Raw genomic sequence first — 25,938 nt, forward strand, 5'->3', positions numbered from 1 at the left:
TATTTATTTTTGAAAAGTTTATCTTGTGTCGTTGTTTTAATTTTATATTCTCCGGAACCAAAATTCGTATTGTAATAATTAATGCCAAAATATTTTATTTCTTTTCCAAAATATTTTTTACCTTTATCGTTAACTTTTAAAACATAATTTATAAAATTTGCTTCTGTAACGGCATTTGTTTTAACAATTTCATCTTGTAACTCTTCATCGGGAATTGAATTCTCTGTAATCTCATCAACATAATATGGATACTGTTGAAACCAATTTAAACCTTCTTTTGGCGGTTTTGGCATTATTTGTAAATCAATTCTTTTAGATAATTTTGCCAATTGTATATGAGTTTCACTTAAATTTGGATATATTGGAATTTCAAAATCACTACGATGCATTATTAAATTTTTATATTTATTATCAGGCATTGGCATTCTAAATATATAGATTGGATCATCTGGTATTCTTTTACACATTAAATCAACCATATGATTGAGAAAATCCTCTTTAATATGCATAGGTTGGAAAGCTCTTCTAATATCATTTCTAATATTCATATTTGATTTATAATAATTTATGTCGGAACGTGCATAAAGATGATCTACATTTCGTCCATCATGTTTTGCTTCAAAGAATAAATATATTATTTTAGTAAAATTTATTAATGGTAATTAATAAACTAATAAAATTTAATTTTTAAAGTTATTTAAAATTTTTAATCATAATTTTGGTAACAACAATTTTAACCTTTTTTAAGGGCAAATTTTATTTTTTGACTTTCTTGTTCTTTCTTGTTTTGTTTTACTTTCGTATTGAATTGGAAAGGTTATTAAAAAATTTTCCTTTAAAATTACTTCAAATTTCAAAAATAATTTTGGTTCTTTATGTATAAAAAATCAATTTATTACCTATTACTTTATTCTTAATTAAATAAAAAATTAATGTTTGGTATAGAACAGTTTTAAGTACAATTTTCGTAGCCATTCTTTTAATTTAAATTTTCAATATTTTTCAATAACAAAGTATTTTTTTTTTTTTTAAAATGCAATTTATTTATCAAAAATTATTTTTGTTTTGTTTTTTGCAACTCTAAATTTGTAATTAATTTTGAAACGCACGTTTCTTGTATTATTCACAATATTCATTTGCATTTATTGAAATTCACTTTTATTATTATTTTTTATATTTACTTTTGAACACATTTTTTTTACTTTAAATAATAATTTTTTTCTTTTTTTAACCGCAGCTAACAAATGTTCATTGAATAAAGATTGGAACTGAAAAAGTGGAAATTGACTATAATAATTGTACGTAATTTAATCATAAATGCGGAAAGATTTGAAGTTTCCTCCTATATTACCAATAAATTGTTTTCTACCACCAATCTTCATTTTAATTTCTTAAAGGAAAATAAAAAAGTTTAATATTTTTATTATCATTTTTTTGTTTTTTCTTTGCAAAGTTAAAAGCTTTCCATCGCACATCATGAACTTAATACTTATGTATTGATAATTTCAAAAATGCAAAATATGTTTTTCAACTAAAAGAAAGCACGCAACATTCTTTTATGTTTGAATTTTTAACAAAAATTATAAAAAAAAAATCTATTTATTAGCTTTAATCCGTCTGATTGTTCGGGTGTTTAGAAAACTTTAACATATCCTTTAAGATATAAAGCTGAACTTTTAATTTTACTTACCTTCCACCTAGTTATTAATTTTTTTCTCAATTGGCGGGTAAAATAGCGAAATCACTATCCCATCCTAAAAGAATAATATATGTACAATGTAAATAAATAAATAAATAAAACCTTATTTGTTAAAAAGAAATTTTTAGACTATGGAAATGTGCTACTTTGTAAACCATTAGTTTGATTCGAATTTATTGTTTTATATAAGATGTAATTATACACAAATAGAAATATGGTATTTCTAGTATGTTGTTCGCTTTAATATTGCTATCAAAAATTTTTATCAATTTTTAAATTAGAAATGCGAATATTTGTAATAAGAGAGCAATATAAAATAATTTGAAATAAAATTTTAAAATTTTCTTTAAAATTTTGAATTCGTTTGAATCGGATATAGAGTAATGAATAAATGAAAATTTAATAATTATGTTATTATGTTTACTTTTTACAAATATTTTACACAGAAAAAAAAATTGTATCTGTAAAAAATTTTTACAAGCATAAGTATAATGAGTAAAAATATTATTGCAAATAATTATCAAATGAATATTATTTCTTGAAATATTTTTATTTAAATAATTATTAATAAAAAATTAATAATTGTTTGAAAAATTTTTAATTCATATAAATTTTTGGGCGACTAAATGCTAATAATAACGGGAACTCACACATTATTATATTTTTATGCCCCGAACTCACACAAAATATATTATGTATTTGTAAGAATGCAAAATAAAGTTGGGTCGAACCAATAGTTTGAAAAGTAGCGTTTGACCAAGTCAAAATACTGCTTTTAAATACTATATGTTATATTTTAAATTATACATACTTTAATTCATATATCAAAGTATTTTTAATGATTGCATACATTTAGGATGAAACAAAAAAAAATAAAAATAAAAAATTTATAGCGACATTAACATAATGATGAATTTAAGGGTTATTTACGCGAATTAAAAAAAATAATTAATTTTTTTTAAGGGATGGCATTTACCATTAACTTTCTGTATTAATAGAAATTTAGAAAATCGTGCAGTTTGAGAAATATATGGTGACGAAACTTCAAATTTTATAAAATTCGAGAGAATTTGAGAAGGGGATCTAAGTTTTAAAATTTCAGGGCCTATACTACTAAACTAAAATTTGCGAAATTTAATAAAAAATTTTTACCTATGTAAACTTTTATAAATTAAGCAAAAATTTTTTCTGTGTATACATACGCTAGTAAAATATATGAGCCAAAATTGAAAAAAAAATTACATGTGATATAGTATGCATATATATAAACAGTGATATCACAAAATCATCGAACATTTCAAATATATTAAGAAACATTCATTTTTTCTTATTCTATTTTTTTTCGTATTATAAATAATTTAATATTCAAGTTTTATTAGTCTTCGATTATGTTCTATGAATTCAACGTTATTTTAGAGAAAAAATTCAAATTGAATAACAATTTGTAAAAATGATCGTTTCCAAATGACTTACCAAAGCTCTTTTTCATGCCTTTTATTTTAAGTTACTAATTTAATACAATAATTGTTTTATAAAATTTCAATATAAATTCAACTTATGTAAGTACATGTTAGGTAAATCATTAATATTGAGAGGGTATTTTTATATTAGAAACTTCTCAATACGAAATTTTTTAAACAATTTATTATACAAATTTATTTTATTTCCAACAGTGTATAATATCTATAATTAAATATTTTACATACACGCACATATTTGTATATTAAAAATTTTTTGATAATTAAAATTAAGATTCTGTAATTAGTTTTATTTGGTTGATTGTAAGTTTTAGATAAAAATGCGTACAAATTAAGGCGAAAATATATTCTTAAAAAGTTTATTGAGGAACAAATCTGTGTAACAAAATCTTTGAAAATAATTTTAGTTCAAATTTTTCTTTTAAAAAGAAAAGTATGAAAGATTTCAGAGAAAAACTCTCAAGTTACATAATAATGAAATTACTACCACTTCATGCGTTTCTTTTTTCTTTTCAATGGAATTTTTTCAAATAATTTGTGAATTTTCGAGAATTTTTTTACTTGAAAAAAAAATTCAAAGAATAAATTAAATTATATTTTGTGAATTAGCTGGAAATTTTTAATAAAAAATGGATTAAGTAATATTTTAATCAGTAAATAAAATTCGACACCTCTAGTCAATTTTGAACAAATAGAAATTCAATTTGACGCTGGTAATAATGGTTTGAGAGATCTTTTAATATAATATTAAAAAATTTTTACAATTTCAGAAAAAATATCAGCTTTTTCAATTAATATTTTTGAAGTCGAAATATTCTTCATTTTGGTTAGCTGATATAGCACAAAATTAAAATTGATCGAACTTTTTAGAAAATAATTATTGCACTCATATGTACGAGTAAATAAGGCACACCATGCGTAATTTATACTTAGTTGCTATAAAATCGATACAAGTATATGTATATTAATCTTTTAAAGAAATCAGGTAAGGTTTTAAATCATCTTGTTTAGCACCTATGGAGCGTTTTCCTGAAGGCGCTTTACATATGAGAATTGACAATAAGCAGATCAAATTGACATTAATAAATAACAAAAAAAATTTACCTATGCTACTGTTAATATACGTAGGCGTATAACTGATTTAGATCACTTCATTTAAAATGTTCTGGAATGAGCACATTTTGACTCAAGCACTACGCGCCCATTAGGTAGATCCTTAAAATTTTGATATTAAAAATTAGAAAATTTTCACAGCAATATTGCGAATAATCTATGAATTTCAAAGCTGTTATATGCATTCGTATTCAACTTATTTTATGCAAAATTGAGTAAACGACATGATTCTCTGTTCGAAATAATATAAAAACAAATTCAGTAAAATTATCTAGGCAACCTAGACTAAGTGAAATATTTGGGTTATTTTAAGTGTTTGCATAAAATAAGGATAATTATAAAAAACAAGATTAGTTGGATTAATTTGGATTTTACTATTTTTATTTAGTCTAAGGCTATACACATTTACATGTGTTGCACAAAAATAAACCCAGTAATGCCTGTGAATGATAGATGAACAAGTAAAATTCAAGATAGTAGGATACCTAAACTTGAAAATTTCAATAACATTTTCTTTTTATAAAAACATTCAAGAAAATAATCAATAAAAAACGTAATAATTATTTTTCCACTCATTTATTATCTCACTTGCACATTTCGACATACATATATTAAATATAAATAGTAAACAAGGAAATAAAATGAATAATGAACATAAGGTTGAGAAAAATAAAAAAAAAAATTTATGAATATTAAAATTAATCTGCTCTATAGACATAGTAAAAATAAAGTAATATTTTAACTACCTTGCAAGGTACATACAACTGTGTTAATTTTTGATTACACGTAACTTTTCCACATTACATTTTGAAATTGTGGTTTTAATGAATTTTATTACTGTGACGCTTGAGCAAACTTCCTATACATATGTATATATAAATGCATTCCTTTTTAGCTTTTTTCAAACTCAAAAAAAAAAAAAAATAGTGCTAATTAGTTTAACTCAGTCCATCCATCAATCTTTAAATCTTCGCGAGACAAGAAAATTTGAACTTACCTCTATTAGAAGAAAACCTCTATTAGAAGTTATGGTACTATCGAAGTTTTAAAGCTACCATTCATTGATATCTTGTTGTAATTCCGAAAACCTTGCTATGACAAAAAGACGCTGAAATTAATCATTATTTCAAACCAAATTTCTATAAAGCTTCGACATTACTTTTTCCTTAGGCAACACATTGTAGAACTCCAAGGTTTTAACAGTTTTTCAGAAATGAATCATTGGTTAATATCGTTAGGGCATATTAACGAAATTTAAAATTTCGGTTTCCCGTTTTCCCGAAAACTTTGTTGAAAGTAAGTTATTTTTCCGCAAAGTATACAATAATTAACTTTTCATAATACGGTATTGATAAATTTAATAAAATATATCAATAAAAAATCAAAGGAAAAGTACTGCTTTACAAACCATCAGTTTGATCCAAATTTATTTTAAGATAATTAAATTGCTACCTTTGATTTACTATATCAAGTTTAACGGCATTTTTTTAAAGGTTTAGCTTAATTAAATTTAATATTTAACCTACGAATAAGTGTGTATAAATTAAAAGAAAAAAAAAATAATTATAGTTTGTAATTGCAATTAAAATGCCAAATTTAATTGCTTAAAACATTACAAAAAAAAGCATACCAGAGCGGGTTTTCTTTTTTTGCTTTGGTAGAAATTAATTACAAATTAATTTTTAATTAAAACCAATTTTTAATATTAGTTTGTTTTAAAAGTAGATTTACAAATTTTAATTTCTTTGTCCATCCTTCAGTTGTCGATAACTCGCAAACTGATATTATCGAAAGTATTTAGTCTATATTTTTCTGTTCCTTGCACCTTATCATATTTATATAAAATGCATTTTATGAAATTTTCGAAAAATTTACAATAATTTGTATTGACATGTTCACACTGAAGGACATATCATTAAAAAAATATACAATTATTTAAAAACGGTAAAAGCTGTCACGTAAACTTTCGAAATTTCAGTACCATATTATTATGTTTTAGAAGGTATAAGTGCACTGGTGTCCTTTTGGGTTTTCTTTAAATTTGAGCTTATTATATACTTATCACACATACATTATAATTCCGAGTAGTATCCAGTAGACTCGCACATATATAAGCTAATTTGACTTATTTTTCAAATAATATCACACTTGTAACTATGTATTACTCATTATTTTGGTATATTATGTATTAACATTACTTATTTTTTAATTTTATATCAAAATGTACATATATTGTATTTATATAACAGACTATAGTCAATACAAATAGTTTTGTGTTCACATAACATGATCGCTCATAGGTATGTTCATAAAAAGAACAATTTAATAGTACATTTCAAGATTATAATACAAGAAACTAAGGTAATCATCACAATCGTGCTTACATAAGTTCTTGGAATTAACTAGTAAATACTCTCCAATTTAATAATTTTTTTTTTAAATTAAAAAAAAATGCACTTTTTTATTTTTTTTTTATATAGGCTTTTCTTTATGCTTTTAATTGTAAATTTTTGTGAAGATTTTGCAAATGTTTGTATAGAATAAATTGTTTAAGGTCCATTTTTTAAGTTCATACTCATTTCTAATAGTATATATATTTCGTCATCGATCATCATGCCGCGATAAAATATTTAATTTATGTTTGAAAACTTGAGTATACTGTTCTGTTAATATATGTAGTAAATTTAATTTAAAATCAAATTCAATTATTAAAAATTACACATCGGAGTAAACCAGCAAATCAATAAGAAATACATAAATTGGTAAAATTTTTTAACAGAATTTGGAGGTTTTCGAAATTTCAGTTTAAATTTTGATCCTAATATAAAACTTATCCTATAAATTAAAACTACAAAATCTTCAAATGCAGCTTAAATCTTTTTTACAAAAGAAGCGCGGTCGACTATCGTAGGATGTCGAAAATATTTTAATTTCACCTAAAAAAAGTTCGCCCTATGTTAAATACTAATTTTATACCTGATTCAAAAAGATGTTTAAGATTTAAGTTAAAACTTTAAGTACATATCTGAATTATCGGAAACGAACCGCTTTCAAACCGCTTCAAATTTAATTGTTATAAAAGGATTTCATATTAATATTTCAATTTTATCAAAATGTTTGAATGAAAAAGAGAGCTGTAGGCTATAAAAACTGAATGAAACAAAGTAAATTTTTTTTTTAATATTGAAATTTTTAATTTAAATAATTTTTTTTTTAATTTTTTATCTAATTATTTTTAACAAAATATAAACAATTGCTTTTGCTTATACAAATTTTTTTTTTCTTACTCGGTTTTTGTTTGTAATTTCTTTCATATATATATATATACGATTTTGATTAATTTTAAATAATTATTTTCATTAAATGTACATTATATATATACTTACATATATTTTCTATATTTTATATATTACATAGTTACGATACTTTATACAGGTTTTTGTTGAATTTTTTTTTGTTTTTAACTTAGTTATTATTTTATATTATATACGTAACATTGTGTATATAAATTATCATTGTTTATTTGTATTTTCTTTCCGATATTAAAAATAAACTTATTTAAAATTTTGTAAAAAAAAAAGAATAATTTTTTGAAATTTTTTTTTGCTTTCGATAATTTTTTTTTTAAAACTTAATTTTTATTTTATATAAAACATTTATTATGATTTTATATTTTTTTTTTCCCAAAATTTTGATTTTATTCATACAGAATATATTAAAAAATAGTAATGCAATTTAGTTTTGTATGTTACAAAAAAATAATTTCAATCATTTTATTAAAAATGAAAATTTAATGACTTCTTTTAGCTGCCAAACAATGAAATGGGGGTTTTTGTTTATGCACGCTGAACTACAGATCCTACATTAGAACATTTGTGCAGCGTACGATTTTTAAACATTCTACAAGTTGGAACTATATTCTAGAGCTGAATTAACGAAAACCCCCCTACAAATAAATATGTTACAATATATTCAATTTGCGTTTTAATTTCTAATTATTTTAAAAATAAATTGAGTTACTTAGTTAAAGTTAAAAGTGTATTTTTTAGATTATTACCAATATTGCTTTTATAAATAAAAATTTTATTTGTTTTTATATTTTAATTATAAAAATATTCTGTATGAAAATTATGATTTTAATTTTTAAAATTTTTGTTTAAATAAAATTTTTTTTTTAATACTAATTTGTGTGAACAGTATTTAATGTCGACTTTTGTTCAAGTTTTTTATACAAATTTTTATATATATATAGATGTATATATTATTATTTTTTTTGTAATTTCAGGGTTTTTTTTAATTTTTTGAAAAAATATATGTATTTCTTTATGTATATAGTTTTTTTTTGCGTATATAGTCATCATTATCTTATATTAAATAAAGCATATCCTTGAAAAAGGATTTATGTATTTATATAAAAAGAGGCAATTATGCTGCGATTATTATTTAATAATATTGACAAGCCTTGCCATATATATATATATATACATATATATATATACATATATATATATACATATATATATATATATTTTATTTTTTGTTTATTTCACAATTTATTTATGCAAACCTAACATTAATTTTTTATACAAAAATATTGAAATATCAAAATTGAGTATTTAATCATTGGTATTTATTTAAAAATGTTTTTAATAAACAAAAGAAAATAAATAAACAAAAATATTATTTTAAAGAAAACATTTTTAATTAAAATTTAATAAAAAAAAAGTTTGTAGTTCATATTTGCAAAATTTTAAAGTAAATTCTGTTATACCCGTACATTGAGTCTTGCATTAAAATATAAATCATAAATTTAAAATTTATTTATTTTTAAATAAAAAAATATTTTTTGTCCTATAATGATGTAATCAATAATGTCAACTGCCTGTTGACAACAATTACGCATCTGACGATCACCAACCATGAATCAACAATTAATGATAAATAACAAATTATTTTTGATACTGACTAGTGTTTTAGTAACAAATTATTTCTAGAACTAAATGTCAATAAATAAAATTATTTAACATCTTCAAAATTTTCAATTTTGCATAAAAAACAAAATCAGCAATTGAAAATGACAAAAAAATTTTTATAAAATTATCGGCAATTGACATCATTTATAACGGCGACATTTGTTTTTTTTGCATTATTGCTTACATTACAAATCTAGACGTCTATTGGCAAAGTTACAATACTTTTATTAACTGCAATATCGATTAAGATGCAAAAGAATTTAATGCGCATTTTACATTTAGTTTATATTACAACTTTATAAAACATAATTTTAAAGTTTTTATTGTTGTTTTTCATATTATATGTGAATAAATAAATTATGTTAAATTGAAAATGTTCAGGTTCATTAACAGAATTCTTAAAGTATATTAAAAAAAAAATGCACGAAACTTTATGTGAAATTACAAAAACACAATTTTTTAATCTTAAAACGCAAATATGAACTAAACTTTTATGAAAAGTTAATTTTAAAATATACTTCTAATTGGTTAAAAACAATTCATAATTTAGATTGTTTTAAATATTTTCATCAATTTTTTACATTATATGCCATTTGTTTTACATTTAATTTTGTAGAAACAATTATTTTACTTTTTATTTTAAATATTTAATTTGCCAAAATTTATATGATTTCAGTTTTTAGTTAATTTGATTAATTTGTAAACAACAAAATTGAAATTAATTAATGAGCACAGAAATGGAAATGAAATATCAATCAAATTGGTATAAAACTTAATTTGATATGTACAATTTTTAATTTAGTAAAAGAAAAGAAGTAGGTTTGGAATTTTTTTAAGAATAAATGAGAATTGCAATTGAATGAATAAATGAATTTATATATAATATATATTTATTATTTTTCAAATTAATATTTAGCAAATTTTTTTTCAATATATGAAAAAATTGCATTAAATAATAATATCGATTAAAAAAATGTATAAAATTTCGATATAAATTTGCAAAATTTATAATGTCGAACAATCAAACTCTACTATAAATTTCACACAGGAAATGGAAGTGAGCTTCTTCATAAAATGACAATGCAATGAAATAAAGAAGTTTTGTTATAAGAAATATACATCAATATTCTGTCAGTCGCATCACTTGGGGTGATGGGATACTATTTAAAATAATTTTGTTTTTCAGTATAGAATTGATTTTTTTCAGAAAATTACAATATTTTTGAATAACAATCTCCATCACGTCAAGTATTGCGACTAACAGAATATGGATGATAATTTAAATTTGAAGAATATAAAAATAAATGGGTTTTGAAAATTTTAAATTTGTGTGAAAATAGTTATATTACTGTTATGTAAAAAGAACTAATTAATCATAGAATAAATATAAAAAGAACTAATTAATCATGTACATTATATGGCAAATATTATTTGAATGAAAATAAAAATTATGAAATATTTAATCAAATCGCTTCAATACATAAAATTAAACATAAATGTTAGGAAAAAAATCAAATATTTCAAACAAGTTAACAAAACAAAAATTATTTTTTTAAACATTTTTAAAATACTACAATCATTTATTACTATTTTGCTATATTAAAATCTTTTAATAAATTATATAGCTTTCAAAATTTCTAAAGTGTTTTATGTATGTTTTTTTTTATAGTTCTATTAACACAGATTTTTATAATATAAAATAATCAAATAAAGTAATTATATATATTAAAAAATTTGTACTAATTCAAAAAATTATGGATTTGTTACACGTTTTTCTTGCTCAATTTTGAATTCAAAATTAAAAATATAGTATTTTAATGTTAAGTATTGTTATATACATATTTTTTATATTATTTTTATTCCAGTACATTTTGTTATATAAGATTTTGTCTAATATTTTAATACTTCCAATATTTTTTTAAAAATTTCGAAAAAAAATCTAATTCTTTTTTTTTAATAAATATCAAATAATAAAAAAAATTATGATATTGCTTTCTGTTTTCTTCTTTTTTAAATAATCAATTTTCGAAAGTTCTAATAATATTTACATTTTATACTAAGCATTATTATAGTTTTTTATTTTAAATATTATATAACCCCATATTGACATGTTATACATTATAAAAAAAAAAATTGTTCAAAATTTCTCAACCAGCAATTTGAAAAAAAATAATTAAATAATTTTCTTGTTTATTAAATTTTTTACAACAATTTATGGATTCTCACATTAATACAAAAATTTTTTTTATAATATTTTCCTGACTTATTATCTGTGCTTTTCCTATATACTTAATATTATTTAACATAATTTCTTTTATATTATTTACATTATATATTATCAAAAATTCTTCACATAATATTTTTATATTATATATATTGTATGTATATTTAAATCAGACTAAATTTAGTAAATAAATTGTAGCTGTGGTTAGATATTGTCACCGACACAATAATACTTCTAACCAACATGGACAAGCGGTTACATCTTGACGGGTGTAATTTGGTCCCCAGCCTTTTGCAAAACTAATTCTCATACTGAATCTATCAATTGGTCCGGTTTGAGCTCCAGCTATTTGTGATGGCCACTTAATATTTTGTGTTTTAGCCCTAAAATTATTAAACAAACAAACACAAATGGATAAGTATATTGAAAAAGAAAAGTATTGTATAAATAAACATAAATTTGATTTTTTTTTTAAATTATAAGTAAACATTTATAATAATTATATACGAATATACTTACTTAAAATTATCATAGGCTTTCAGGCAATAATCTGGTGGCACTTTTGTCACATGGAAAAAATAATCACTTGGATTTAATGTTGGCGAATGTACAAAAACTGGAGACGATGAACGATTGTATAACCAAACTCCATCAGACTCTTGGCTAAGAGTTACACCTATAATATATATATATATAATGAATAATGTGCTATAAACATAAACTAATATAAAATACAAATGAAAAATGAATATATTAAACTATGAAACTGGATTATTACATAAGTAAAATTTCACTTACCTAAACCTATTTTTTGCCGTACTTTTAGCACCTGCTGTGGTGTTGCCGTTTTTCTTTGTTCGACCAAAGTTTTTAAGCACATACCATCGCCACGGTACTGATCGAAAAATATATTTACAGAAGAATTTTCAACTGGAAAAAGACCTCCAACACGCTGTTTAATTTCCCAATATGCTACTTTACACCAACTTGATGATATAATTGATGTATCTAAAATTAGGAATTAAAAAACATATAAAATTAAAATATTTAATTATAATTGAAACAAAAATTTATTAAATAATTTAAAGTAGTGTATTCAATATTGGGAAAAATTGGAAATAAAAATTCCTATATAATTTTGCTTGCAATTTCATTTTTGCATTATAAAGAGTACCAGTTGAATTTCATTTTGGTAAGAAAAGTAAAGTAGCTTCAATTAAAAGTACATAGCTCAGCAATTAAAATTCGTAAACTCAAATATGTATTAATAGCGTATTACTGAAGTTTGGAAGTCAAAGTCATTTCATAGCACTAAAATAGTCCACACTATTTTAAGTAAATTTTCAATAGTGAAAAGGTATTTCTGCCTTAAAAATTGTAAAAAAAATCACAGGCCTCATTTTTTTATGTACACTTCACATGTAAATTTTCACGTTTACATGCCATGCGGACAGATGCAAAACTCTGCTAAAAGTAATTATTTTCAAAGCCACAAAATGAAAATCTCACAAAAATTTGCATATTAATATGTATAAAAAATTTTGTTAGATAAAACAAAATTTTTCTTTCATTAAATTTTTCTACTTCTGACATCCCTGAAAATTTTTATGTCAACATGGCATATTGTGAACTAACAAGTTTTTAGATGTCAAATTATGTATCAGTTAATTTTCATTATGTACACATTAGGTGGTCGCGCGTTAGTGGCCTATCCAACTTCTATTTTGACATAAGTTAATATTTGCCTTTTAAAAATTTTCTTAAAAATTAAATATATAACATTTCAGTTGCTATTTACTCGAAATGTCAATTTTCCAAGTAGTAAACTAATGCGCTGAGCGTCTCATTGTATTAGAAAACAAAATTTGAATCAACACAAAAAGTTTCAAATACATTTTACATGTTTGGGATAAGTGCGCATTAATTGGATATATGCGAACTCTTTATAAATGAAAAGTTCTGTTAAATGCAACGAATTTTCGTAAAAAAATCAGTGTACATACTTATATCTTTGTTCTACTGTAATATGCAATTACTATACAAATTAATTTATGAGTTGTTGAATGAACTGAAGCAATGAAGTGTTACTGTATTTTTGAAGTTACGCTTTACATACATACATACATATCTAATGTGTACACTAAGGTTAAAAATTAATTGAAAATCAACTGTTATACTAAATATAAATTTCATAAATTGTATTCTTATAATATTCTAACTCAAATTTCCCTTCTCAATATAGAAACGCACAATATATCTATTTAATTTTCTTTTATTGCCAAGTGTGACTAAATCAAATTTTATTTCTATATATTTGTTTTTTTGGTTTGTGCTATAGTGGTATTAAAATTTTCTTTCTATTTATGATTATTAAATTTTATTTAAATGTTAAAAAAAAAAACTTTGCATTATTGTTTTTTACAGTCTGGCGCCAAAATATTTTTGTTTATTTATTTATTCGATTTTTATTTTTTTTTTTTTCAAAACTATTTACATATGGGCGCTACATAAATGTTTCTTTTTTATATACAATTTCAAGGCGATAGGAATAGCGACTGGCGACGGGTAGGGTAAACATTTTGAAAACCCAAAAAAAAAATTAAATTTTCTTTTTATTTTGCTGTAATTATCTTACTCTTTTTAATTTTTTTGTTTAGATTAGCAATTTAAAATAATGTTTCAAGTTACAAAAAATTTTTGCAAACCAAAAAACGAATTATAAGGGTATAGAAGAGAAAAAATTAAAAGATCACGTATCTAATAAACAGTAATGAAGATACATTTACATAAGTATGTGTGTATGTACGTGTACCATTAAAAGTACTGCACTAATATGAATGTAAATTCATAGATAAATAAGCGGATAAACTATTAAGTAAACATTCCTTTCCATTTTTAAAATGGAAAAGTACAATTTAATTGTATACAGTTTTTAATTAAATTTTTATTTATACATACATATACACATAAATTAAAGGTGTTAAAGTATTTTGTTCATTTATTTTCTATAATTATAATATACTAATTAAATGTATATAATATACTGTAATTTCAATTGTGCAGATATGCGTCAGAACTAAAACACTACATTTGACAAAAATCTACACATTGTAATATGCATTTCATTAACTAATATTGTATATTCACTACAAGTTCGTGAAGTTCGAAAATGATATTTTGACATTTGCTGTCATTAATTTTTTATATTTACAGTCATTTTCAAATTCGACTATCCAATAAAAATTCTGTTTTGTGCTGCTTTTCACATATAATATACGCATAACAAACTGAATACATTGAACTTTGGACTTTGCAGATTTTTGTAAGGTCAATGATATTTAAAAATTGTAACATTTGTATTAATGGTTCAATATTAGACTCAAAGCTATAAAGTTTGAATTGAAAATAATAAACTCAATAATTTTTTTTTTTTTTTGCAGGAGTAATAGATACTATGACTTCCAAAACGCAGTGAAAACGTAAAATTTACAATGTATCATATTCCAAAATGTAAATTAAGAGCTCTTGACATTGCATATTATCAAAAAATGTATGGCAAAAATGTTTTACAAGCTTTTCGATGTTTTTTTTTAAAAGCTTTTCGATGTTGTACGTTAAAACTGTATTTAGACGGTATTTAAACTGTATTAAAACTTTTTATACTGCGTTTCGGAAGGGTTTGAATATAGTTATTCACTAATTAAAATTATGCTATTGAATAACTCAAATGATTTTCGGAACACAATTGATTTTCTGTAAAATTGCAAAACACAAAAAAGAATTTCTGCTCTTTAAGTGTTAAAATTAAAATATTCCAATTAATTTTATAATATTCATTAATAATGATAAATTTGTCTTTGATATACATTTTTTTTTCTAATTTGTTAACCATATTTATTTAAATTATAACAACCAGTTATTCAAAATAAGGAAAAATTCTAAAATATTATATAATAATAAATTTTATATTAATGATTAAAATTTTTTTTTAAGATAAAATTTCAGTAAGCAAATACATTTACCCATATCTAAAAATCCCAATGTGCATGTACATATGTATATTCATACCTACATATTTAGATATCTACTCCGGTTATAATAATATTTGGAACAAAAAAAAATTAAAACCAAATAGACAAACATTTATCTTAGTGCCATCGATAATAAAAATTTTATCAATGGCGCCTAACTAATTAAGTAAAGTTATAAGCAAGAATTAATAAACAAGCTTTCCAGATACAGCTTTATTTATTACTCTGAATGTATATATAAATATTTGTGTATTTAATTTTTCGCACATACAAAAATTGTTGAAATATAACCCGAATAAGAAAAGAAGCTTGAAAAACAATTTCAATTCAAAAGCACATTTTATAAAAAATAATTTAATTTTAAATTTTTGAATTTTTTTGTTATTTTCATCGGTCATCGCATCGCTTTCGCATCGTATTCGTATCGTATACATATTATTTTATATTTAATATCTCTCTCAATTTCTCTCTCTCTCTCTCTTTGAAATTTGTTTTTACATTTAATGACGACAAAATTAGTTTATAATAATTTGTCGCCAATTCCATTAATGGTTTTTGAAATTTATAATTATAATAATAAAGAGAAAACAAAATTAATTTAAAATATTTTATTAATACACACTCATACATGCACATGTAAAATAATAATTATATAATTTGCATATGGATAATAAATGTGTGTACATATATAAATACTATTTATATTATGTTTGAACATATTATTATTATATATGAAACACAGTATACTCTAGTTAAATGCGCTACCATGAATGTTTTCTTAATTTAGGTGATCAGAGCTGATTTCTTTTAATTAAATTTTATGTTTTGTGAGTTTTGTAATTGTATAAAAATTCCTTATATGCTTTTTGAAATAAATATCGCCATAAATAATATGATTTTGTTATAAAAATCGCAACATAAGATTGGAAGGGTAAATTTCTGTCACTAAAATCCCGATTTAAAAATTTAATTGGAACAGAACAACAATTAAGATTAAATTTAATCAAACAAAAACAAAGATATTTTGTTTTCCTTTCAGAACACAAATTTTGTTTTGCTGACGTTGACATTTCATTTTTAAATTGACATTATGAGTATTATCACCATTCTCCTTAAAATTTCTTCATCAAAATCAACGGAAAAAGTCAAAAATTGAAGACCGCCATGTCAATTTAAATGTTAACTAACGAATACTGTCAATACTTATCATCAAAAGTTTACAAAAACCATCTAGAATTTTTTGGATGTACAATTTGCTTTCCTTTGCGTTTCAAAAACGCATACTATACAAATCGAAATTGTAAAATTTTTTTAAGACACAATACGGAACGTGATACATTGTCAAAGTTTAAGTTGTTTCTACAATATGGAATACTGCCATACTTAAATTAAAAAGTTGCTTAAAATAATGTTTTTAAAAAAACTGATGTTGCTGCGAATTTTTCATAGCAACAATTTATGCTATTTTAATTTTTTTTTTTAAGAAAAAGCTTACCGCACGTGTTAAAATTTTCCTGGCTTATTAATTCAATAATTGAGTAAATTAATCAGTAATTGCGGTATTTACACAAATATCTAGAAATGTTGCAATCCTTTCTGATCTATTTGTAATATATTGATCAATTTTGGAATTAATTAATTACATATACATATGCATGTATGCACATTTACAAAAAATCTTTTTATAATGTGTGTATTAAACTAAATTTAAGAATAAAATTTATAAAATGGATGAAAGTGGGAATTTATGTTTTACTTTTTAATTTGTTAATAGATAATAATAGCAATATTACAGAAATGGAATTTTATACAACACACAATTTAACGTCTTATAAACATGCTAGTTTCAAATTGTGCTTAAAAACTTAGAGTGGTTTTCAACCAAAATAAAATCTGTTTAAAGAAAACCGTGTAATTTCATTCGTGCCTCTAAAATCATTGTGAATATTTTTTTGTTAAATAATTTGCAAAAAAAAATGATTTTGCTTTTTTAAGATTTTTCTGATTAGAAAATTTTTAATTCAATTTTTTTATTTTAAAACTAAGCTTTAAAACGTTAAAATATTGTTAATTATTAAAAAGTAAAAATAAAATTAGAAATGACAAACAATACCAGTTCTTTCTCGAAACAAATTTAATGAAATCATTTAAATGAAAAATTAATTTATTATTTTAACTAAAGTGCATTCAGCAATTAACAATTTAATTTATATATACTCCATAATTATATTAATATTTAATTTCCAGTCGTTTTCTTAATTATTGAAAGAAGAATATTGAATTCTAAAATTACTAATATTACCTCATAATTTTTGAATTATAAATACTTTTTAATTTTATTATTAAAAATTATAAGTGATTTTTTTCTATACTGTCTGCTCTTTTTCATGCTTTCATTTTTGACATTTCATGTATGATTTCTCAACTTACTCAAAAATTCTTGCAATACGAGTAATAGCGTTGGATTTAGTAAATTAATATTATGTTTTGAACTATTCAATTGGTCAATAACATTTTATTTTGGAAAGCAGTATTAAACGAACCAATGGTTGAAAAAGAGCCTTTTGGAATGCAGGATTTAAATTACTTTTTAATCGAAAATCGATTATTTTAAATTATGAAAACTACTTCACTTATAAGGTTCATTTGTAGTTCAAAATTTCATTAAAATGATTTATGGACCTCAAACTTTCTTGAAATTCCTTGTTGCTTTATGGAATTTCCGTACAATCGAATTCTTAATACATAACTATTAATTAATGTGTCATTTTAATAATCCGACTAGCATATCATATGTTAAAATTATTAATTTATTCCTTTTTGTACATTTAAGAGAACAAATTTAGAAATTGTAAAATAAAAGAAAACAATATTGTACATATACTACATAAGTATCTACATATGTATGTATATATAACGTTATTCTAAAATTAAAAATGATTATATTTATGTCATACATACGTACATACATATATTTTCATCGCACCAAAAACAAATTTGTTTCACTTATAAAAAGGCAAAGTTTATACGATATACTTATATGTATAACAGTATACATGCAATGTGTAAAATGATGTGATGATGTGAAAAATTGCGATTTGTGATATTCAAAAAAAAAAAACCCCAAAAATTCAAAAATAATAATTTATTTAAATAGAAAATTATTAACAAAAATGAAAAATATTATTTCGATAACCAACCATTATTCTAAAATAGTTTTTACATTATACGAGGTGATGAAAATAATTCACTAGAAATTTCACACTTCATAGACCATACCGGCAACAATAATATTATTTAAACTAGAAATTAGTACATACACACAATGCAATTATGTTTTATTAACCTATACAACACACACACACACAAATTTAATATATGCAATTGCCTTTGTGTATTTCATTGTTAATTGTTTTCCGCTATTTTTGCAAAAAAAAAAAAAATAAATTGCTGAAAAAGTCACAATTAATCAAGGTTACCCAAATTTAAAACCAAAAAAAAAATATTTCAAAAATTGTCTTTTATTTGTATTTTTGGTTTTTTATTTTTAATAAATTATTTTGTGTTTTTGCTTTCTTAATTCTTGAACTTGTAAGTGTTATACCTGGCCCAAAATTGAAAATCACTTTTCATTCGCTAAATTTATTGATGTCATTATATTTTTTATTGTTGTAAACACAAGTTAAAACGTAAAGCGAATATAATAGAAGCGCGCATTGCATTAAAATTTCAAAATCTTTGAATGCAGAACGCTTTATTAACTAATTAATTTCAGTTGAAAGAAGGGTACTGAACTCTCACACAAATAGTTCTTTAATTAGTTACAAGAAAAATAAGGTATATCTAATATCAATCTGATTTAAAAGCTATACTTAATCAAGGCTAGAAACTGAAATCGAAATTTTATTTTTAATATACAAAAATATTTGCCGATAATTTAGGAAATCACACACTGTATACTTTGAACTCTTATTAATTTTGTATGAGAATTTAAATATAAAAACGTTGATTAAATGGTTATTTTTAGGAAATTGCAGGTGAGATTATTTCCACAAAATATATATTTTATTTTAATTATGTATATATACTCGTAGTATGTGAATACAATAAAAATTAATTTTCTTATCTAACATTTGATTTGAAATCTTTCCAATAATTTTTTATTGTTTGTATGTAGAACATTTTTTTTCTTGATATTCTCATAAATCACATGAGTGACCAAACACTTATTTTTAAAACTGTGAAGCAAAAAAAAGCAATAAAAATAACAATAAGGTAGCAAAAAATCTGAAAAATATTACAGAAGGCAAAAAAGTATATCGAAATTGACGTATAATTGTTATTTGACGACATAAAAAAAAAGAATCTGAGTTCTGTCAGAACCCAAGAATTTTAGTAAACTTCAAATGGTTTTAAATCTGAAAACGGACACGGGATAAAAATATTCTAAGATAGATTTTTTTAGCAAACATGCAATATTATCTTTGATATTAGAATACAAAATACGTAGGTATGTGTAAGCTCTATGCTCATTAATGAACGCGTATCGCGAATATTTTATGTCAAAATAATTTCAAATACTTGTTTTTGAATGAGAGCACCCGAAATACGCAACTTTTTATACGCTCCACCTTTTAAAAACCTCCATATTTTTTTTTAAATTTTATAAGCATTTTTTACTTATAATTACTTATTAAATATTGATTAAGAGTTTACAACTTATTAGGCATTTTTTATTAAAAACCACATTACAATAATTTATTTAATTAAAATCATTTAGTTTTTCTAACAACAATTTTATAATTAAAATAAAGAAAATAAAAGCTTACATATTGATTTTTTTAATACAAGTATAGTTGTTTTATTGTTGTTGTTAATTTTATTAAAATAATTAAAAAAAAAAATTATTTATAGGAATTAAATTTATAGGATCTACACAGAAATACACAAATATACGTACTACTTATACTGGGTGCCTCCTATCTAAGTGCACTGCCATATGCCATTGTATAGCTCCTTATAAAAAGAGACGATGTTCACAACTCAACAAGTTCCAAGTTACAGAGGTTTCCACATATTTAATAATGCGCCTCTATCTGATGCAGGAATGGAGTTGCACTTAAAATTTCCTAAAGTATTGAAAAGTTAGCTGAGATTTCTGTAACTCAAAACTTATTGAGTTGTGAACATCGTCTTTATACAAAAATTTCGTCTATTCACTAGGGTCTATACAATGACATATAACAGTGCACTTGGATACGAGACTACCTGTATATAATAGTATGTACAAACAAAATATAGTAGATAATTTATAGGTATTTAAAATAATGAAGGAGCTGCATATTCGCATTAATCATTTTCTATGAATAATTATTTTATTATTCAGTTTTGCTTTTCTTTTTTTTTTAATAAATAATTTATTTTAATTTAGTTGATAAACACATTATTTGTAGACCTACAATTGTAGCTATGCTTAAATTTACTTAAAAATTATAATATATGTATATAAAAAATATTTAAATTAAAAATATTTAAAAGAAAAATTTTTATAATAAATAAGAAATAAAAAAAAATAATGAAAATGCGTTGAAATTTATTAAAAAAAAAAAAATTAATTTTAATTTTGAATTTTCAAATATTCAAGCAAGTATGTTGAGGCGTTTCTGTATTATAAATGTAAATGAAATATTTGAATTATTTATATTAGTGTAAATGACTGTCATAACATTGTGTCAAAATATAAAAAAATAATCAATAAAATATTATTGTATTAGGTGCTTACCTAGCCATTATAAATGTATTTGTATGGGGATATTGCAGTAAAAATTAAGAAAAATGCACTTAATCGAGTGGAATAACACAAAATAATAACAGTTTGCAATTCCAATCGATGCTAATGACGAATATTTGTTAAATATTTAATAAAATTTTAAAACGTTGTTATGATATCAGTCTCCATCAAGGTTAAATTAAATACTACACTAAGTCCATTTCATTTTGACATAACGAATGCACTTGAACTTTAAAAAAATACCGAATATGTACTTACATACATACATATGCAGACTTCCTCATCATTGATGTACAACTACCTAATATTTCGGATGAAATTTTGTTCAAAATCAAAAGAGATACCGTTTAACGCACTATATAGAAATAAACTATGTACTCGAAAAAAAGCATTGGCAGGAGTACAATATCATAATGTAAGATTGTTATACCAATAACGTGAACAGCAGTTACTATGCGAACTAATTTCTTATATATTACAAGATTATTTTTATACTCATGTATATACATACAGACTTAGTTCATTTAAAATATTCTTGAAATTGTTATAATTTCAGTTTTCCACTTTGTAAAAAAATTTTGAAATTGAATTTATAAAACTAACATTTAAGAATAATTTGAATATTCTGTTTCGTTTTGTTCAAAAAAAAAAACAAAAAGAATAACAACAAATTAATTTTACGATAAGGTAATCCAATAGATTCATTAATACACCTTTTATCGTATTTGTTTATATTTAAACATTATTTATTGGTGTATCTATGTGTATTTCTAAAAATATATACATATGTATATTTAGGTTACGACTTGGGTAAATGAGTCCATATAATTTACATATGTATATAAATTTAATGTGTGTAAGCATGTGTACTTATACTTAGTATATTAATTGAAATGAAACAAAACCCTATCTTAATTTTTCACTGGCGCCATATTAATTATATCATTATAAACCATACATATGTATGTATGTATGCGTATATATTTTTATATTAAATAAAGAAAAATAAAAATAATTTTCCTAATAATTAAGTATAACACTTACTGACTGATAATTATTTAATAATTAAAGATTTTTTTTTTTAATATTTTTGAATGTTTGAAGATTAATGCCTGATTTGATAAGCAAAATAAACACTTAAATTAATTATAATCGCAGGCTTTTTCGATAATATTATTGCACCAAACTTACAAACTGTATGTACATAATGTATGTACATTTTGTAATTAATATGCAATATTTAATATGTTATAATTTTAGGAGAAAAAAAAGGAGGAAAATTATGGAGATTGTTTCAGTTAATTTTTTTTCATTAGATATTTGAGAAAATTTATACAAGAATTCGTATTGGGTCATATTTACCAGTACATCGAAATTTTTATCTTATTTTATTGTTTAAAAATGCGAGAATTAAAAACAGTTCAGATATTAAATAATATTTTAAAGAGGTTGGGAGAGTTCGATAATTTTTCATAGTTCTAATTTTTGAGCTATGAAAATGGGATGAGAGTTAAAACCGACAGTTGCATTATATATGAATGTATGTACATATATAATGCAACTATACATGATATGTGAAAAAGATATTGCAATTCTACATGATATGTGAAAAAGAATTTTCTGTATTCCAGTTCAGTTTTTGAAAAAAATTTGAGTAAATTTTGCTTGGTATACTCATTTATACGAAGCTGAAAATCAATAATTCGTGATAAAATATAAAAAAAAGCCATTAGATTTTATAATAAAATTAATTTCGCCATAAGACCTTCACCATTAAACTTAGCATTAGTCCGTGCACATACATACATACATATTTATTTAAACTATAGCCAATGCTTCCTTTTATTTCGATTTTCTTTCCCCGCTTGTAATTTCGCTTGTAAGAAAATTAAAAAATTTAATTATTGAAAATTTTGATTTGATTGGATTAGAAATAAGGATTTTATTCTATTTATGGACAAAATTTAAGCTTCGCTCCTAAAATTTTTAATTTAGTAATCGGGGTTGCCGAAAACAAAAAACTATGTATGTATGTACATAAGTACATAACCCTTGCGAGGATCGAAGAAAAAATATGCTTATGTATACATAGGTATACGAATATAGTTTAGTGCAAGCTTATATTAACCAGACCCAGGCTTATAAAAAATGTTTGTACAAACTGACATGCAACTTGTCGGTACACAATTAATTAATTTGAAAGCGGTTTACTGTATTTAATTTCTGATTTAGAATTATTTGACATCCATTAACGGTCAAAAATTATTGTTGAATATGTATGTACATATGTGAATGTGTATGTGTGTACAGCAATATCATGGAAAATATTATTTACATATACGAGTATATCATACATACAAACAACACACATTTCCATCTTATTTTCTTCCAAAAAAAAGCGTATTGAATTAATTAAATTGGGTTTTAATAAAAATAAAAGTTTTCTTAATTTTTTTTTGAGACCTACACTACATTCCACGTATAACGTAACGTAATGTACGTTAAGAATGAAATTAAAACAAACAAAAAGAAAACAAACTACAAAAAAAAAAGAAAATAATAAAAATGTAAAAAAGAAATAAAAATACCCTCTTCTATAAATAGAAAAGAAAAATAATTTAGGCGCCATCAATTTGCATAAAACCTATTCACATGTTTATAAACATACATACATACATACTTATGTTCACTTATATTATTGTATAAACTGACATACATATACATACATATGTATATATATATACATATATATATAAATTAGCACATAAATTAAAACGAAATTCACGCTGTTTTGAAAAACTTTGAATGATTTTCGAATTGAAGCGAGAATTTTTTTTCGTATAAATCAGAAGAAATGCAAAATTCAAAAAAAAAAAAGGCTAACAACAGCAATTAAACTTTTCTGAGTGTAAATGTGTTTTTATTAAAAAATGTAAGTACTATTTACATGTGTACATAAGTATGTATGTACATATTTATTAAAGTTTTAATATGTGGATTCGAGCACGTATGAATGTAGGTAAGTAAGCTTGAGTGCTCCATAGCAAATCGAGAAGTGATTGGTTATTCGCATGAATTACCCAACTACTTTTAGTTGATTAGTTAAACAACAAATAAAAAAAATATACGAAATTATTACACATACTTAGTACGCAATACATTTACATAATATACTTTCAATAATACAAGGGTAATTTTGAATAAGTATGTGTGTATGTAAATATGAAAATCATAAGCCCTTATATTAACAATTCAATAACATTTTTTGATAATACTATCGTTATCACTACCAAATTTCTCCTAAATTTATGCAATTATTTTTATGCATTATAAAAAAAAATGCAAGTTTTCATTATTTAGAAGTTTTGGGCTTAAAGGAAATTATTTGTTAAAGGATAATGTGCCTTTATTACAGACAGATAGATTATGTGATAGCACAAAATTTCGGCGGAATCGCATTTCTCTATGGTAGAGAAGCACAAGTAGAGAAAAATAATCAACCAATTTCCTTGAAATTTAATATTTAAATTAAAAATAGTTAACCTATAAATTTTTTGAAAAGATCAGCGCCCGGAAAACGAACTTGGAACCTATTTTACATTTTTCGTCATATCTTAGGAGCAAATTTCTTGAAATTTGATATTTCACGTCTCTTAACTACCGCAAGTAAGTGAGAAATCTTTTCAGAAATTTGGATAACATAAAGTAAACCACTATTAAGAGCTAAATATAAGTACATATAAACATTTTACAAGTATGTTTATAATTTTGTATTTTTTTATAATTATAATACTTTCGCTAAACAAGGAAATACACCTTGCGGTCGGTTGAAAACATCGGAGATTTTTTTTACAAATAATAGGTTTGATCAAATACAACTTTTCATTGAAATATAAAGAACGTCTCTCTTAAACGTTAATATTCAAACATATGTATGTATATATGTATATATAATACACATGTACCTTAATATAGGTATGAGTTATAAATATTTGTTAAAATTATGATAAATTATTTTTGATTGATATTATTTCAACTTCTTTATACTTTTATAAAGGTGTGTATAAATTTATTGCTAAGGGTTAATGACAATAAATGTAGAAAATAAGGAAATTTTTCGTTTTAAATAATTATATACATATTTATAATTTATACCTGTACATATGTATGTATGTGACTATCATTATACAGAAACAAGTATGTGAACTTACAGTACAAGTCCATAAATAACGTCAAATTGAAATAAACAAACTACAAAAAAAATTACAAAAAAATATAAAAACAATAGAAAAATATTCGAATGGATACTTATGTAGTTGGTTTGGTATTTAGTTGAAAGGTGAAATTGTTTATTTTTCTATGTGCTTCGTGTACATTCGTACATATACATATACATACATATGTACACTTAGTTTGCGTTAATTTTTTTTTATTTGGGTGCTTATTTAAAATTGTTTGACACACAATCCTATACACATACATATATATCTACATATCTACATTTGAATACGTCAACAACTACCTATACTTTTAATGAGCCGCTATGGTGGCGCCTGAATTTTTTTAATGCGCAATTTTTTTTTTCTTTATATGCTAAATATAAAATTCAAGTAAATGAAAATGCATTTA

At 22.8% G+C, this 25,938-nt stretch overlaps 1 protein-coding gene across 1 annotated transcript in view; it reads right to left on the reverse strand.

Annotated features, from left to right (window-relative positions):
- Positions 1-11,226: 11,226 nt before the first annotated feature.
- The window catches only part of LOC129607158 (uncharacterized), a 79,538-nt gene continuing 64,826 nt past the window's right edge, over positions 11,227-25,938 (reverse strand). The window contains exons 4-6 of the mRNA XM_055517913.1: positions 12,286-12,495; positions 12,007-12,163; positions 11,227-11,870 (exon numbers count right to left, since the gene is read on the reverse strand). Of these exons, the coding sequence (XP_055373888.1) occupies positions 11,702-11,870; positions 12,007-12,163; positions 12,286-12,495 (536 nt within the window). The 3' untranslated portion in view covers positions 11,227-11,701. The remainder of the gene's footprint in view (positions 11,871-12,006; positions 12,164-12,285; positions 12,496-25,938) is intronic.

This window comes from Condylostylus longicornis, unplaced genomic scaffold, assembly GCF_029603195.1.
Source record: "Condylostylus longicornis isolate FDR11 unplaced genomic scaffold, ASM2960319v2 ptg000026l, whole genome shotgun sequence".
Lineage (NCBI taxonomy): Eukaryota > Metazoa > Arthropoda > Insecta > Diptera > Dolichopodidae > Condylostylus > Condylostylus longicornis.